Source organism: Eptatretus burgeri, chromosome 18, assembly GCF_056783735.1.
Source record: "Eptatretus burgeri isolate ZD-2024b chromosome 18, Ebu_testis_v1, whole genome shotgun sequence".
NCBI classification, from domain to species: Eukaryota; Metazoa; Chordata; class Myxini; order Myxiniformes; family Myxinidae; genus Eptatretus; species Eptatretus burgeri.
The window spans coordinates 19,753,001-19,770,500 of NC_140978.1; the positions used below are offsets into that span (position 1 = coordinate 19,753,001).

Here is a 17,500-nt window from a genome sequence, read left to right on the forward strand (position 1 = left end):
AAAGGTGTGTTTTTTTCTTTGCCGGTGGTCTTGGGGGTTGGGGGGGGAGTGAGGGGAGGGATGCAAACTCTCTATGACCTATGTAAATGTGTATTGTGTGGTGCCGCCTCCAGGTGGGGGAGGGTATTACAAGTCGCCACCATTAAAGTACAGTATTCCAGTGCAGTGAGTCGTTTTGAATTATAAGCAAAAGGTATGTTTTGCTTCATGCACGTAACCTGGGTTATTTATTTTTCCTACACGGAGCTGTCACTTGCCTATACACCGCCCAAATAAAGGTATGCGTCAGAAGAACATGCTGCATGCTTGGAACAAGACCGCCTGGAGGGCGGGTACTCTGCTTGTAGGAAAAAGTACAAATAAACACGATTTTGCACAGAATGGTGGGCCTCAGGGAAACCAGATATGACAACATCGACGAAAACTCACCAAATAGCACAAGTTTGGAAACAAAACCAAACTAGGAACAAACAGTAAACATAGAGGCAATAAAATAAAAGTCAAAACGTGACAAACAATGACCAGAAACTTATCTTTAAGAAAGTCGGCAGAGACCCCTTGAGAGAACCAACCACCGCTGAAAAACCGGAACCGTAAGTCAAAGCTAAAAACGAGTTTAAGTGTTACTCTTCTTCTACGAGCTTAAGCTCGACAAATACAATAACATGTTTGAGATTTTACAAATGTTATCGTACACTCCCCTGATTCCTCTCCACCCCTATGCCGTACCTTCCTGAGCAGTGAGCATGTGCTGCCCTGTAAGACAATCGAGTGCCTCAAAGCAGTAAGGGTCGAGGTTCAGTGCCTTCTGGTAATTCTGAGTGGCCAACAACCGGTTGTCCAATGCATCATACACTCGGCCACGCAGAAGGCACATTGCACCAAATACCTAGACAAAAGTCTTGGGTAAGATAAACAAAGTATTTTGCTACAAAATGTCAAATCACTCTTTCCCCGTTTGTTCCCAACCGCCATCATCTCACAACCTATTCCCAGCCGCTCTCATATTCCCACAGCATACCACAGAAGGACTTGTATCCGCATCAATATCTGGCTGCTCAGTTTGACAGCTTCGTGTGTCAAAAAGATGGTCTTCCCCAGGAACGGAATCCTTGTCGAGGATTTCTAGCGTCAACTCATACTCTCGCAGTGCAAACTGCACCGCATGCACATCAATTAGCACATTGGTATGGTTTAAATCTGTTAGCACATCCCAGATCTGCTTTACACACGGTACTCCGAACTGCTTTGGCCAATTGCACAATATAAATCTCAATACTGTTTTGGCAACTGTGCTGGTGCAACATAATTCCCTCGCTAAAACCTCCATGGCATTGTGTGAAGTACACAACATTCATACAGGAATAGCACAGTTTATGGATTTTCGAAAGCTTTAAGGGGGGGGGGGTTGTACTTTTAAAATCCTTCACAAAGTATACTTGCCTTTTAAAACATATATTACCTGGATCCATATCCGGATCTTCACCAGTATCTAATCAGTTTGTCCTCACACATCCAACCTGTCCACGAAGTTTCATCCGAATCCATCCACAATTTGAGATATCCTGCTCATAAAGACACAGACAAACGGGTGAAAACATAACATCCGTCTACTTCAGTGGCAGAGGTTATGTATTAACCCCAATTTGTTTGTTTATGAACATTGTATCTCAAGAAGTTGTGGACAAATTCAGACGAAACTCCCTGGAGAGGTTGACTTGTGACAAGGACAAATTGACGAGATGTTGGTGAACATCCAGTTACTAGAATTATTTTAAGTGACTTCACCATTAAGAGAAGGGACCAAAACAAAAGATAGCACTATATCTCAAAACGTTGTGGACAGATTCAGATAGAACTTGGTGCATGAATTGGATGTCACAAGAACAAGCCAATTTAATTTTGGTTCAGGTCTGGATGCAGATCTGGCCTATCAGTAGAATACAAAATGTGAACTGTTCAGCCTGGTGGAGGTACGAGGTGTGTTCAAAAAGTATCCAACCTTAAGTTTTCGTGCGTAAACAAATGAAGCTAGGGAGGCGTGGTTTGGTGCACGTACTGTATGTAGGCGATCCTAATTTGTACGCGTGAATATTTTCCTGCCTGCAGAAGCTGTCAGTCGCCGACAGACCGCCGTCGGATTTTTCGTTTTTGACAAAATGACACAAAAACTTTAACAACGCTACTGCATCAAATTTTGTGTAAAGCTTGGCAATTCCCAAGTGGAAACGATCCGCGAGATTCAACAGGCCTTCGGGAACGAAGCAATGGGCACCACACAGATAAAAGAGTGGTACAACCGCTTCAAAGATGGTCGCACATCAGTGGAAAGTGAAGCACGTTCTGGTAGGCCCTCAACATCCCAAAATGAGATAGTCATTGACCAAGTGAGGACCCTGCTGATGCAGGATCGTCGAATCACAATCAGAGAACTTGCAGACGAGGCAGCCGTCAGCATTGGATCCGTTCATTCCATTGTGACTGAGGATTTGGGCTTAAGGAGAATCTCAGCGAAGTTCGTGCCAAAGCTGCTAACGATCGAGCAGAAGAAACTCCATTTGGAGATCACACAGGACATGCTGGAGACTGAACAGCAATCCCAACTTCTTCAACACAGTGATCACTGGCGATGAGACCACAGTGATCCGTCATTTTGTCAAAAACGAAAATCCGACGGTGCTCACTTACACTTCCTCACTCATCGGCGGTCTGTCGGCGACTGACAGCTTCTGCAGGCGGGAAAATATTCATGAATACGAATTAGGATCGCCTACATATGTGCACCAAACCACGCCTCCCTAGCTTCATTTGTTTACGCACGAAAAATTAAGGTTGGATACTTTTTGAACACACCTCGTATGCACACGATCGAGTGCAGTTCACATTCCCAATGTATCAATAGACAAGCTATACCTACTTCAATAAAGGTGAAGCAAGAAATTTTAATGTTTCTTGCAATCTCTTAATTGCAGATAATCATATGATTAAAAATCCCAGCAGTGTCATAAATTCACCATGATGATTAAAAGTTCTGTAAACCACTGAAACAGACAGCGTATCATGCTGTACTTACATGGCATTTGGCAGCCAGGTAGCGACAAATGTGGTATACCTGCAAAGGTAGTGTTCACTATTGATGGCAGAACCACAGCCAATGTTGGCTTACACTGCTCATCACAAACTCTCACATGTAAATGCAAAAGAAAAACTGATAAAAATGGGCTGGGTGGGAAAAAGAGGCAGGGGAGGTATCAGTGTGGTTTACCTTGTCGAGGTTGCGGCTGCGCAGAAGGTGCGCTGCACGGTGATACTGTTCCATGAGGAAGTGGCACTGAGCGAGCCGGTACACGTCCTTCACATCTTCTGTTTCGAAAGATGAAACAAAAATGGGAAGGTGGGTGTGGGGAATTGAGGTTTGTCCTATTAGAAGGACCATCCCGTTTGTCTGTTCGCGTGAGTGATCACTTTTGAACTCAACATCTTTACAGTTTCCGATTAATCAATTTATTATTTCACATATATATTAATCACTAGCAGTGATTAGAAACGTTAACTTCTACGATACACTAACCATTATTGATACATTTTTACCCTCGCCAGAGGGAGAGGGTATTACATTTGGGTCCGTTTGATTGTTTGCCCGCACAGAATTTTAATGTTTTTTCTCGTCAACCACTTGTCGGATAGAGCCGAAATTTTCACCAAAGGAGCGATTACTCATGGAGAAAGTTTTAATGATAATTATGATGTCAGAGATCACGTGGTGTGGCAGCCATGTTGGAAAAGACGCAAAAACTTTGGACCTCTATCTCTGAAACCGCACCAAGGTAAAAATTGAAACTTGGCACATGGCAAGTACTCTTCATGGGGAAATGTGATTTTTTGATGATGTCATAGGTGCCTTCGCTTTGTCATCAAAATTGCATATGTAGAACACAAGATCCAATCAGTATGAAAATTTTTGAGGGTCCTCTAAAGATAAATTGGTCCACAGAAAAAAAAAAATTGATGGTCATCAATCACATGATTTGGCGGCTACATTGTATAAATAAATAAATAAAAAAACCGACAAAAATCTCTGAAATGGCTCAACAGATTGAGGTGAAACTTTACAGGTATGACCGGCTATCCATGAGGAACAAAATGTTAACACCAAAGACACCATAGGTTACATGGTTTGACAGCCATATTGGATTTACCCTAAAACCTATTAAAAATCTTCTCCAGAAGAGCTAGACAGATCGAGAAGAAACTTCAAACAAATGTTCCCCCAAGCCTTGGGGATACTTGGGTATTCACAAATAATTGATGTCACATGGTCTGGCAGCCATATTGGATTGAGCAAAAATCTTTAAAATATTATTTCTCTTGAACCGCTTCATCGATCAACATGAAACTTTACAATTTTGAACTAGTCGTCATGGGGAATATATGTTTTAAATTTCAACCTGATTAGACACATGGTCTGGCAGCCAGAATTATTTAATTTTTTGAATCTGGGTTCTTTTTAATTTTTTTTGAATAAGGCTCACTTGGGTACGTACGTCACAGGCTATGCCTGGATGGATGGGATTTTGGGGAGAGGAGTATCAGCATGAAAATTTTTGAGGGTCATCTACGGATGAAACAGTCCACAGAAAAAAAAATTGATGACTCGGCAGATATGTATATATATATATATATATATATATATATATATATATATATATATATATATATATATATATATATATATATATATATATATATATATATATATATATATATATATATATAGTAGACAAGGTGTAAGTCGGCAGCGTGTAACTCGTCACTTCGCCTAAGTCGGCAGCGTCAAAAAGTCCCGAATTTATCTCATGTTAAATCCCTTTGAATAAAGGGTCATCCCTCTATAAGTCGTCATCTCTAAGTCGTCACTTCGTCTAAGTCGTCAGATGTTGTCCATTCCCACGTAAGGGAAACTCAAGTGAATTACCACTCATAACTCGTCACACGGAACTGCTGCCTCGTGAGAAGCCCGATTTCATGGAATCGTGATGCTCGCTCATTGGTGTACACCGCCAGTGATAGGCTCTTTATAACTGCGTACACACGTTGATCGCACTGCAGGCAGGACAATGGCGACTAAGCGTAAGCTTACAACTAAAACCTACCAAGAAAAATACGACATTATCCAGTTTTGCGAGGCAAATCCACTGATGAAGAAAACAGACATAGCTGAGAAGTTGGACATCAAACGGCAGACATTGAACGATATCTTGAAGAATAAGGGCAAGATATTTGGACAAGTGGAGAAGATCGTGAGGCTGGTGGGAAATGTGAAATGCGTGAAATGTGTGTCCTTTGAAGATGTCGATGACATGCTCATCATCTGGTTTCTGCAAATGTCGGCTCAGCCAAATATTCGGTTTCGGCCGATACTGTCTTTCGGTGGAGGATTGCCCAGCCAACATCATGGAATACAATGACCGGTTTGAATCCTCTCATGCACCAGATGCCCAAGAGTTTGAGGCAGTCAAACATAACGGATTACTTCGCGAAGAAGTAAAGGATCGATCGAGCTTAGTGTTGAAGTCCGATCCTGGTTTTATATTGGCTTGTTTTGTACATTACCGCACTCACTTACACATAGGCATTGAGTGGTAATCATCACCACGATGACTGTGTGTCATGTAATTTGTCACCATACCATCACCGATGGTATACGAGTTGTCTTACCGAGTTGTTCATTATCTTTACTTTTGATAAACTGATTCGTGAATTCCATCTTTGCTTGATCACTTTCCAACTCACCAACTTACCCCCACCTATGCCCCGAGGATTGCGTTTTCCATTTGGTATAATAGCCGGCTCTCACATATGTGTCCAGGCCACGCGCGACTTCATCCTTCACCCCACAGTCATCATGAATGTTGGCATATGCGCAAGTCGTCACTTTTTTCTTGGTCCCGATGGTGACGACTTACGCCTAGTCTACTGTATATATATATATATATATATATATATATATATATATATATATATATATATATATATATATATATATATATATATATATATATATGTATATATATATATATATATATATATATATATATATATATATATATATGCCTGGTGTTGGCGCAGTGGTTAGGGCAGCGGCTTGGGATCCAAAAGGTCCTGAGTTCAAGCCCCGTTGGGCCACTGAATTAATACACCAGGGGTTGACTCAGCCTGTCATCCTTCCGAGGTCGGCGAAATGAGTACCAGTGTACTGGGCCGGTGTATACCCCGGTTAAAATAGGTGTACCATTTCCCTGTGTCGTAAGAGGCGACCAGGGTTGCGTCAGGAAGGGCATCCGGTGTAAAACATGTGCCAAATCACTATGCGGATCATAACGGATGATCCGCTGTGGCGACCCCTAACGGGAGCAGCCGAAAGTAGAAGATAGATATATATATATATATATATATATATATATATATATATATATATATATATATATATATATATATATATATATATATATATATATATATATATATAATTAAACCTTCAAAAATCTTCTCTGAAGTGGCTAAACAGATTGAGGCGAAACTTTACACGTACGATTGGCTGTCCATGAGGAACAAAAGGTTTACATATGTCATTGGTCATATGGTTGGGCAGCCATCTTGGATTTACCCAAAAACCTATAAAAATACACCACTCAAAAGAAGTCCGAGTGAGGGTCTGCAATCTCTTATTGCTCTTTTTCTTGTTAATTATGTAACACACCTGTACACAAACGCCACACAAAACAAGTCCTTTTTCTTGTTTATGATGTATAGGGAGGGATGTGAGACTTTATTGGGTACCGTATTACCTTGCAAGTTAATACATGTTCCTTACAAGGTACTTCAAGACAGGAGGTGGCCATTAGACCCTTCAAAGCCTGCTCTATCATTACCAACCTTTGGTTGTTTGTCCTTGCTCTATCCCTTTTAAAATACTGAGTGTGAAGCAAAGAAGCAGCACATACCATTTTCAGTCTTTGGTATGACTCGGCCACTGTTCGAACCACCGATCTCTCATACTGATAGCGGACGCTCTCAGCACTGCACCCCTGAGGGTTTGTTTGCTTCCCGCCAAAAGGAACACGGTCAGTGATTGCTCCGGTGGCTTGTCAGTAAGCCGGAGGTCTATCGCACTGGTGGGCCAAATTTTCATCGGTCTTCATGGCCTTGTAGCATACTTGCCTGCTGTATTGCTAGAGCATTAGCTTGCGTTGCACCAAGTCCAGAAGCGCTTGGCCCAGGGCAGGGGATTTTAAATTATGTTGATTATTATTGGCAAATGATACTATTATTATTGTTGTTAATATTATTAGTATCTGCTTTGTAACAATGCTATCACTATTTTTGTTATTTATTGTACAAATAGAATGGCATGCTGTGGAAGGACCTACTCTCAAGTCCCGAATAAGTGTGGGGGTCTGAATAAGCGTGTCGGGTGGAACATTTTCCAAATTTTAATGAGAGTAGAGGGCGGAATAAGCGTGTAGGGTGGAAAATTCCAAAAAAAGTGTAAAAGCGTACAGATCCGAATAAGAGGGCAGGGTGGAAAAAACCAGAAATGTGACAAATATAGAACATGGATTTTATTGTTCAAATACATACATTACAATGCCAAGATGCGTACTGTACTCTACGCTTTTTCTTTGGCAATCTGTATGCGCTTCTTCACACTCCTTTGGGCGTTTGCGTTGATTGCTTTGAATCTGCTGAGCTGTAGAGTGAAGAATTCGGATGTGGAAGACGAATGTTTGTCGATCACAGCTTGGATGTCATCAAGGAATGCACAGTCTGCTTTTGTTTCATCATCTGTAGCTTCATACGAGAGTGTGGAGGTAGATGGGAAGTCTTCTTGAATTGATACAATGTCTGTCTGACTTTCGTTCTCATCTGAATCTGGGGACTCCACCTCTTGCATCAATTTTTCTTGAGCCAACTCCTCTCCATCACAATCCATCAGTTCCACACCCTCATCTCGTGGTACCTCACTTTCCCCCTTCCTCTTCCTGGTGACTCCCTTCGGTGGGGTGATGGTTGATGTCAGATCTTTGATGTCCGATGGGGGAGTCGATGTCAGCAAATCCTTCCGAAACTTCACCATCTCTTCTCTAACAATGCTGAACAGTTTGTCAGAGACAATGTAATAAGAGACGATTTTTTAATAAGCGTGCAGACCCGAATAGAGGCCGTGTAGGGAGGATTTTCACCTCGAAAAAAAAAAAGCGTGCATGCACGCTTATTCGGGACTTGAGAGTATTAAGCTCCTCTCTACACCTTAACATGGCGTGCCATTAAAACACGGGAATTCATCCAGATTCTTTGTCGTTAATTAGTCTAATCAACGCAGATCATGACGATCATTTTGGTGTATCACATTCCCCATCAGAATCCCAACACACACACACACACACACACACACACACACACACACACACACACACACACACACACACACACACACACACACACACACACACACACACACACACACACAACATTTATAGACAATGTCATCACCGTCGACATTTACCTTGTGACAGGCAGGCAACTTTATCTGCCCAGAAGAGAGCACTTTGGTACTGATGCTGAAAGCATAAAAAAAAAACAAAAGGGAAGAAGAAGATTGCAGGAGTAAGTACAGTACTTGCACTCAATGATTTACATCACCTCCACAACCTTATCCACTCGCTTTCATGTGATCTTTTTTTTGAGCAATTTCTCATTCAAATTTTCATTGATTAAAATCCTAATGATGGTGTTTCCAACAGCACGCACATGCAGCATAATTCATGTCGTAAGAACTGGATGATGATGGCCAAGACATCAAGCAACACGGCCACCACAGTCAACACGGCCACCACAGTCAACACGGCCACTATAGTCAACACCGCCACCACAGTCAACACGGCCACCACAGTCAACACGGCCACCCCAGTCACCACAGCCACTATCGTCACCACGGTTACCACAGCCGCCAAGGTTACCACAGCCACCACAGCGTCCACAGTCAACACGGCCACCACAGTCAACACGGCCACCACAGTCAACACGGCCACTATAGTCACCACGGTTACCACAGCCGCCAAGGTTACCACAGCCACCACAGTCAACACGGCCACCACAGTCAACACGGCCACCACAGTCAACACGGCCACCACAGTCAACACGGCCACCACAGTCACCACAGCCACTATAGTCACCACGGTTACCACAGCCGCCAAGGTTACCACAGCCACCACAGCGTCCACGGCCACCAGTCAACACGGCCACCACAGCCACCATAGTCACCACGGTTACCACAGCCACCATGGCTCTTCGTTCACACCGACACATGCTGATCGTGAATGAATGGTTTAACCACCAGGGTGGTTTATATTAAATACCAACTTGTGGCCTCGACATCATGCCGTTAAACCAAGCGGCCACCAAACCCCCAAGCTGTGAAAGGAATGAGCGAATGCTCGCCAATCTGTACGCATGTCGTCACACCACGGTTCAATCGAAACTGCAATCATGTATCCCATCATCGAGAAAAATAAATATATATAGATATTTATATGAAAGCAGCACCATTTGTTAAATTCAGTATTAACTCCTTTCATCGGTAAAAACAAACGTTGAACAAGTACCTTATCAATATAATCGCGCACGAGGCGCCTTAATTTGTATAAATCCATGACGCCAAATGTCCGCTTCTTCTTCTTCTTCTACTTCTTCTTCTTCCCCTCTCATGTTTTTCTTCATCGACCTCTCTCTCTCTCTCTCTCTCTCTCTCTCTCTCTCTCTCTCTCCCTCTCTCCCTCTCCTCTCTTTCTCGATCTCTAAATTAATTGCCGCTTATTTTGTAACATGCTGATGTGTGTCGATATTTTGAGTAAAAAACAACAACAACAACAACAACACAGCTTAATCGACATTACAATTGGATAAGAGCAAGTGGGAGACACAACAGCACCGCTACCTTATATATGAAGGGTACACTCCGGCACAAGGAACTCTACGGTGCAGGAGGAGGTCATTTCAAGGAATACAAGGTAATCTAACACAAGTTGAGGCCATTCAGCCCGTCATGACTGCGCGAACACCATACTCATTTATCTACACAAGATCCAAGGAAGAAAATGCAAAAAAAGTTTTAAATTAATGAAATATATATATATTTTTTGTTTGTTTTCCCTTCCCCTCAGCTGAGGGGACATGGACTTGGTTAAAAACACACAACATCAACCATACAACCCCTCTTGACAAGACCCCCACCAACAGCACTCCATACACATGCACACAATCACCCATCAATGCTCAAACTACCGAAAAGTCCTATCAAAGAGATATATATATATATATATATATATATATATATATATATATATATATATATATATATATATATATATATATATATATATATATATATATATATATAGGATGACGAGTACTATAACGCTCGTGATTCTTGTACAATCAGAGTTATAAAAAGAAATCACCCGAAAGCTCGGGGGTATTTCAGAGATAGATAGAGATAGAGATAGAGATAGATATAGAGATAGAGATAGATAGAGATAGAGATAGAGATAGAGATAGAGATAGATAGAGATAGAGATAGAGATAGAGATAGAGATAGAGATAGAGATAGAGATAGAGATAGAGATAGAGATAGAGATAGAGATAGAGACAGAGACAGAGACAGAGACAGAGACAGAGAGAGAGATAGAGAGAGATAGATAGAGAGAGATAGATAGAGAGAGATAGATAGAGAGAGATAGATAGAGAGAGATAGATAGAGAGAGATAGATAGAGAGAGAGAGAGATAGATAGAGAGAGATAGATAGAGAGAGATAGATAGAGAGAGATAGATAGAGAGAGATAGATAGAGAGAGAGAGAGATAGATAGAGAGAGATAGATAGAGAGAGATAGATAGAGAGAGATAGATAGAGAGAGATAGATAGAGAGAGAGATAGAGAGAGATAGATAGAGAGAGATAGATAGAGAGAGATAGAGATAGAGATAGAGATAGAGATAGAGATAGAGATAGAGAGAGAGAGAGAGATAGATAGAGAGAGATAGATAGAGAGAGATAGATAGAGATAGAGAGAGATAGATAGAGATAGAGAGAGATAGATAGAGATAGAGAGAGATAGATAGAGATAGAGAGAGATAGAGATAGAGAGAGATAGAGATAGAGAGAGATAGAGATAGAGAGAGATAGATAGAGAGAGATAGATAGAGAGAGATTGATAGAGAGAGATAGATAGAGAGAGATTGATAGAGAGAGATAGATAGAGAGAGATAGATAGAGAGAGATAGATAGAGAGAGATAGATAGAGATAGAGAGAGATAGAGAGAGATAGAGAGAGATAGAGAGAGATAGAGATAGAGAGAGATAGAGATAGAGAGATAGAGATAGAGAGAGATAGAGATAGAGAGAGATAGAGATAGAGAGAGATAGAGATAGAGAGAGATAGAGATAGAGAGAGATTGATAGAGAGAGATAGATAGAGAGAGATAGATAGAGAGATAGATAGAGATAGATAGAGATAGATAGATAGATAGATAGATAGAGATAGAGATAGAGATAGAGATAGAGATAGAGATAGAGATAGAGATAGAGATAGAGATAGAGATAGAGATAGAGATAGAGATAGAGATAGAGATAGAGATAGAGATAGAGATAGAGATAGAGATAGAGATAGAGATAGAGATAGAGATAGAGATAGAGATAGAGATAGAGATAGAGATAGAGATAGAGATAGAGATAGAGATAGAGATAGAGATAGAGAGAGAGAGAGAGAGAATGTCCTTTTATTACAAAAAAGTATAAAGGGTAAAAATTCAATACAACAAAGCAAAGGATTATATACAAGAATGGAAAAAAGAAGAGAAGAAACCAATTCAATTTTCAAGTAATCGATAAAGCATTGATAACAGTTTATACACAAGGAACACCCCCAAAAAATACATTAGAGAGAGGAGGAGATGATAAGAAGAGAGAAAGCAACACAGGCTCCACACGTACCGCCAGAGACTGAGCAACAGCCCCTTGCGTTTGCACGTGCGTGCCAAGCGAGAGAGAGAGAGAGAGAGAGAGAGAGAGAGAGAGAGAGAGAGAGAGAGAGAGAGAGAGAGAGAGAGAGAGAGAGAGAGAGAGAGAGAGAGAGAGAGAGAGAGAGAGACAGACAGACAGAGACAGACAGACACAGAGACAGAGACACTTTTAGCCTCTTGATTGTTTGGGATCATGATGTGACAAGAGAAGTTATACCAGTATTTAAGCAAATGCCTGAGCATTGCCCAACAAAGAAACAAGGTAAATTAAAACTTCAATGTAAGTACACCATCAACAAGTTCACATAAGGATGTGTTCACACACCACTGTTGTGAGAACAGTGTACAATCACTGGAATTAATTTCAAGGTGTACGCGTGCTGTGACCAAGGTTTTAAAGAGATAAACAACATCGGAAACAGAATCACAAACATCTTGAAGTTTGCGTTTCCTTGACATGTATATAGCAAGCTTCGCTTCAGAGGACAAATAATTTGCTAACAGGCACTCGTATTTACGCTGGTGGAAGACGCTAAAACCGTAAACAAAACCACAACAAGTAAAAGTTAGGCCGAGTCCCCGGATAGCACGTGATAAGACTGTAAAAAGGGGTGCCAACCTTGAGCAATCAATAAAAATGTGAAAAATAGTTTCTGTGGCACCGCAGAAGGGACACAATTCTGTGTTATCGGGACATATACGATGAGATAAAACATTGGATGGTAAAATGTAATGTGCCAGTCGCCACTGCAAATCTCCGGAGCGCTTAGCAGTGGGTGCCTTGTACATAACATGCCAGTTGATCGAAGTAGAATGAGTGGTCTGAAGCATTCTCCCCCAATGTGCTTGTGGTTCCGCAGGTCTATCGGGAACAAGAGTTTTAACACACAAAGCGTAAACAGAAGATTTTTCCATCAATTTAAAGGAGGTGAAACCTTGAAAATGAAGCAAAAGCTCTGGAAAGGGATGTTGGGATAAAGAAAGGTTAGCTTCTACCTGTGGAATCCATTTCAGATTAGTTTGCTTGAAAAAGCGCAGAATCACAGAAAAGATTCTCCCAATAATTCGAATGGACCTCACTCCAGTGGCCACAGCGACGTCAGCAGCTGGCTTCCACTTGTAAGGAGAAGGAGTTCTGAGATCTTTTACCTTCGTACATCCAGCATCAATAAACTTCTGCACAAGAATACAATTGCTGCAGACCCCTTCAAAAATGGGGTTTAAAAAGATAGGCTCATTTAAGAACATTTCCAGGGAATAGTCATTGTTATTTCGGCGAACAGTGACTGCCTGCCATGCCTTCAGCATGCTTCTATAAAACAGGGGGACTGATGCTATATCAACTTTCTTGGTGTCAATAAGGAACAGTTGCTGATCGTAGCCGAGTTTCCCCGCCTGCCGAAGAAGGCAGTGAGCCAAGGCCTTCCACGAAACGTCCGTGTACAGCAGTCTGCGAGGCGAAAGGAGGCGAAAAGCCATCACCTTGCTGGTAATAGCAATCAGCCCCTGTCCTCCTTCAGCAACAGGCAGGTTTAACACACCAGGTTGGAGCCAATGCTTTCCTCCCCAAAAGAAGTCAATAAGAATTGATTGTAATTTTTTAAGAAACAAATCTGGGGGCTGCAGTGCTATAAAAACGTGCCAAAGCATTGATGCTGCAAGGTTGTTGATAACAAGGGTTCGGCCCCGATAGGAGAGTTGACAAAGTAAGCCCTTCCACTTTCGTAAACGTCTCTCAGTTTTAATTATTAGAGATTCCCAGTTTTTTAAAATGAAGTTCTCAGTTCCAAGAAAGATGCCTAGGTAAAGAATTCCATCCCTTTCCCATTTAAGTTTCTCGGGAAGAGTCGGAGGAATGGCGCCATTTTGTGGACCAAGATGGAGAGCTCTGCTTTTTCCCCAGTTCACTTTTGTGGAACTTGCCAAACCAAATTCATGAATGCAACGGACCAAGGCTGAGACGTCCTCAATCGAGCGAACGATTGCACAAAGATCATCTGCATAAGCAATCACTTTAAACGGGTTCGCCATTGGTTGAGGAAGGAAACCAAGAAGACGTGCACGCAACCGAACGAGTAAAGGCTCGATCGCAAGAGAGTACAGGAGGCCAGAAAGAGGGCACCCTTGACGAATGCCTCTATTAACCGGGAAAGGGGGACATAAAATGTTGTTAACCTTTAAGAGACTAAAAGTGTTGTTATACAGTAACTGCACATGAGAGATAAAATTTTCCCCAAAACCAAACCCCCGTAAAACAGAGAAAAGATAAAAATGATCAATGGTATCAAAGGCCTTTTCTTGATCTAAGAACACCAACCCGACATTCCTTTGCTCAAGAGAACAGATGTCAATTATATCACGCACAATAAAGATACTGTCATGAATTGTCCTCTTCGGGACACAGTAAGACTGATCTGGGTGTACGATCTCCTCGATTAGGGCTTTAAGGCGGTTGGCAAGGGCCTTGGAAAATATTTTGTAGTCAGCACAGAGTAAAGAGATGGGACGCCAGTTGTGTGGTTGCTGAAGGTCTCCTTTTTTGGGGATAAGGGCGAGGACAGCCCTCCGGCAGCTTAATGGCAGTGAGCCTGATCGTCGACCGTCGATTATAACCTCAAGTAGTTCTGGTCCAAGGAGGTCCCAAAAGGTTTTTTTAAAATTCTGCAGGAATTCCATCCAGGCCGGAGGCCTTACCCGAGGGTAGAGTTTGAAGAGCAGCTTGGAGTTCCTCCAAAGTTACTTCCTTGTCCATTTGTAGAACTGCAGATTTTGACAAGGTCGGTAAGGAAGAAGTCAGCACTGTTACCATTTTGTTGTCGATTTTCGGAGGATGATAAAGTTCAGTGAAGTAGTGTCTGAGTGAGGCTCTGACATCTTTTTGATTGTGTGTTATCCTTCCTTCCTTTGTCCTTACTGAAGTTATCTGCTGACTTCTCTTTGTTCGATCTTCCAGTCCAAAAAAGAACTTAGAGGAGGAGTCCAGGTAGCACAAATTCTCCAGTCGGAGATGAATCAGCGCTCCTCTGGCTTGCTTTGCACAAAGTCCAGCAAGAAGAGCTTTTTTCTTCGCCAGCAAGAGGTTGGTTCTTTCATGATTTGAGGCCAAGAGGTTGGTCTGCAAATATAATATTTCTTTGGCAAGCAAGGATTGAAGGGCAGAGTCATATTTGGTGTGGTAGGCTCCATATTGTTGGCAAAAGGATCTTATTTGCACTTTGACGTTGTCCCACCATTTTCCAAGGCAGGGGAAGGAAGTTTTACGTTCGAGCAAGGCTCTCCAGAACACACCAAAGGCATCGACGAACAGTTGGTCATCCAAGAGGCTTGCGTTGAAGGTCCAGTAGGCAGCACCACGATTCCGAACTGGTTGGTGAATACGAAGTGCGACCATGTGATGGTCTGAGAAGCCGCTCGGAATAATGTCCATATTGCTCACAACATTTAAAAAGGTACTGTTGATGTAGAAACGGTCCAATCTTGCAAGTGATACGTGGCCTTTTGAACACCGACTCCACGTGTATTGGCGGAGAGAAAGATTGCGGATTCTCCACACATCAACCAGGGAAAACTTGGACAAGGCTTTCAACAAAGGCGCTGCGCTTGCTGGGTGCGGCTCCTCTCCATTACGATCAATGGCGGGGTCCATCGTGCAGTTAAAATCTCCACCCAAGCAGACAAGTCCATCAAAATCAATGTGTAAAAGAGACGTTTCTAAGTGTGTGTAAAAGGCGAGTCTCTCCGTGCTATCGCTAGGTGCGTAGACATTCAGTACGGTGTGTTTAAAGCCATTGTGTGTGAAGGTGAGTGAAATCAAATACCCTTTGATAATCTCATTAAAAACAACACTGGGACTGCAAAAGGAAGGTTGTATACAAACAGCCACCCCAGCCCTTGGGTGTTCCAGACTACTAAAAAACCATTTTCCCCTCATTATCCTTTGCCATTCACTTGCACAAGAGGAGCTGCATCTTGTTTCTTGCAAAAGCAAAACATCAATGTGATTTGTCTCAACAAACTGTTTAACTTCTGCTTTACGGATGGAGGAGCATCCCCCATTAATATTTAAACTCGCTATAGAGAAGGCCATAGGCTAACATAGAGTTAGGGTGTGTCAAAAACTTAGTCTCTCAGTGTCTGCAGCTCATTCTTTGCTTTGAGGATGCATTTCCGGAGTCGATACACTTGTGATTCCGTCACACCAAGCTGTCCGGCTTTGAGGAGCAAAAGCTTCGCAGAGATTATAAAGCCGGATAAGTCAGGGAAAAAGTTTTTAATTTTAACATGTTTCTTGCGAAAGGTGTCATGAAGAAACTTTATGATATCAGCAGGTGGAACACTGGTAACACTCTCCGAATCTTGGGAAACTGGATCATTCCTGCTTCAGCACTGCCACCCGAAGCAAGTGATGAGTCCCCGTCCGAATCATAATCCGAGTACTGATTGGTGTCCATTACATTATCGTTATGCTCCAAAGATGGAGCTGATGGTTTAATAAGGGAAGCCTCACATTCCGCTTCCAAAGGGGGAGAAGGAGTCGGAGGAGTCGGGGAAGGAAGAGTGGAGGGAGGAGGAGTGGGGGGAGGAGGAGTGGGGGGAGGTGGAGTAGGGGGAGGAGGAGTGGGGGAGGAGGAGGAGGGGAGGTGGAGTAGGGGGAGGTGGAGAAGGGGGAGGTGGAGTAGGGGAAGGTGGAGTAGGGGAGGTGGAGTAGGGGAAGGTGGAGTAGGGGGAGGTGGAGTGGGAGGAGGAGGAGGGGTGGGAAGAGGAAGAAGATTAGAATTGGGAGGGGGAGGAGGAGGAGGAGTGGGAGGGTGAAGAGGACGGGGAGGGGGAAGAATACTAATGGAAGGAACGTTATATTCCGCTTGAGATGAACCTGGTGTTTCACTAGTTGAAGCTTTACACCCTGATTCAACCAGGTTTGGAGTTATTGGTGACTTAGAAACGGTACACATTTCACTGTTGGTCTTTACAGGGAGGGGGGTTACAGTGGATTCGGTGTTAATATCCAAGGTGCCTGTGACTATGGGAGTGGTCACGTGTGCTCCCTGCTGCACAAAACCAATCTCCTCCTCATGTTCACCAACCCCACCGACAAAAAAGTCATCATCCTCTGGAGCAATTACATCAAATCGATTTTTCGTTTTAAAAAGAGCATCTATTGTTGCTTCCAAACACGAGTCATTATTCTCGGCAGCCGGCGCCATCTTTTTTGCACAGCTCGCCGTCACATCTTGACTATTGTTATCATTTAGATGCTTCAATTTACGTTTCCTTTTTGAAAGAACAACGGTGAAGCTTTCGTCATCTACCAGGGGAGGATTTACCTCCACTCTCGACGGCCCAGGCAGATTGTTCGAGTTTGAAGCGTCACCAACGTGCCCAACTCTAGATATACCACTATTCGTCTCGATGTGTTCGCCC

At 42.6% G+C, this 17,500-nt stretch overlaps 2 protein-coding genes across 3 annotated transcripts in view; one reads left to right on the forward strand and one right to left on the reverse strand.

Annotated features, from left to right (window-relative positions):
* CDC16 (cell division cycle 16) overlaps positions 1-9,802 on the reverse strand; it is a 49,534-nt gene extending 39,732 nt beyond the window's left edge. For both annotated transcript variants that reach the window (XM_085863464.1, XM_085863463.1), the window contains exons 1-6: positions 9,666-9,802; positions 8,567-8,621; positions 3,266-3,363; positions 3,074-3,112; positions 1,022-1,156; positions 730-889 (exon numbers count right to left, since the gene is read on the reverse strand). In XM_085863464.1, the coding sequence (XP_085719590.1) occupies positions 730-889; positions 1,022-1,156; positions 3,074-3,112; positions 3,266-3,363; positions 8,567-8,621; positions 9,666-9,713 (535 nt within the window). In that variant the 5' untranslated portion in view covers positions 9,714-9,802. The remainder of the gene's footprint in view (positions 1-729; positions 890-1,021; positions 1,157-3,073; positions 3,113-3,265; positions 3,364-8,566; positions 8,622-9,665) is intronic.
* Positions 9,803-9,923: 121 nt separating this feature from the next.
* Positions 9,924-17,500, forward strand: part of AKAP14 (A-kinase anchoring protein 14) — a 52,971-nt gene continuing 45,394 nt past the window's right edge. The window contains exon 1 of the mRNA XM_085863473.1: positions 9,924-10,070. The gene's annotated coding sequence lies outside the window, so the exon portion shown is untranslated. The remainder of the gene's footprint in view (positions 10,071-17,500) is intronic.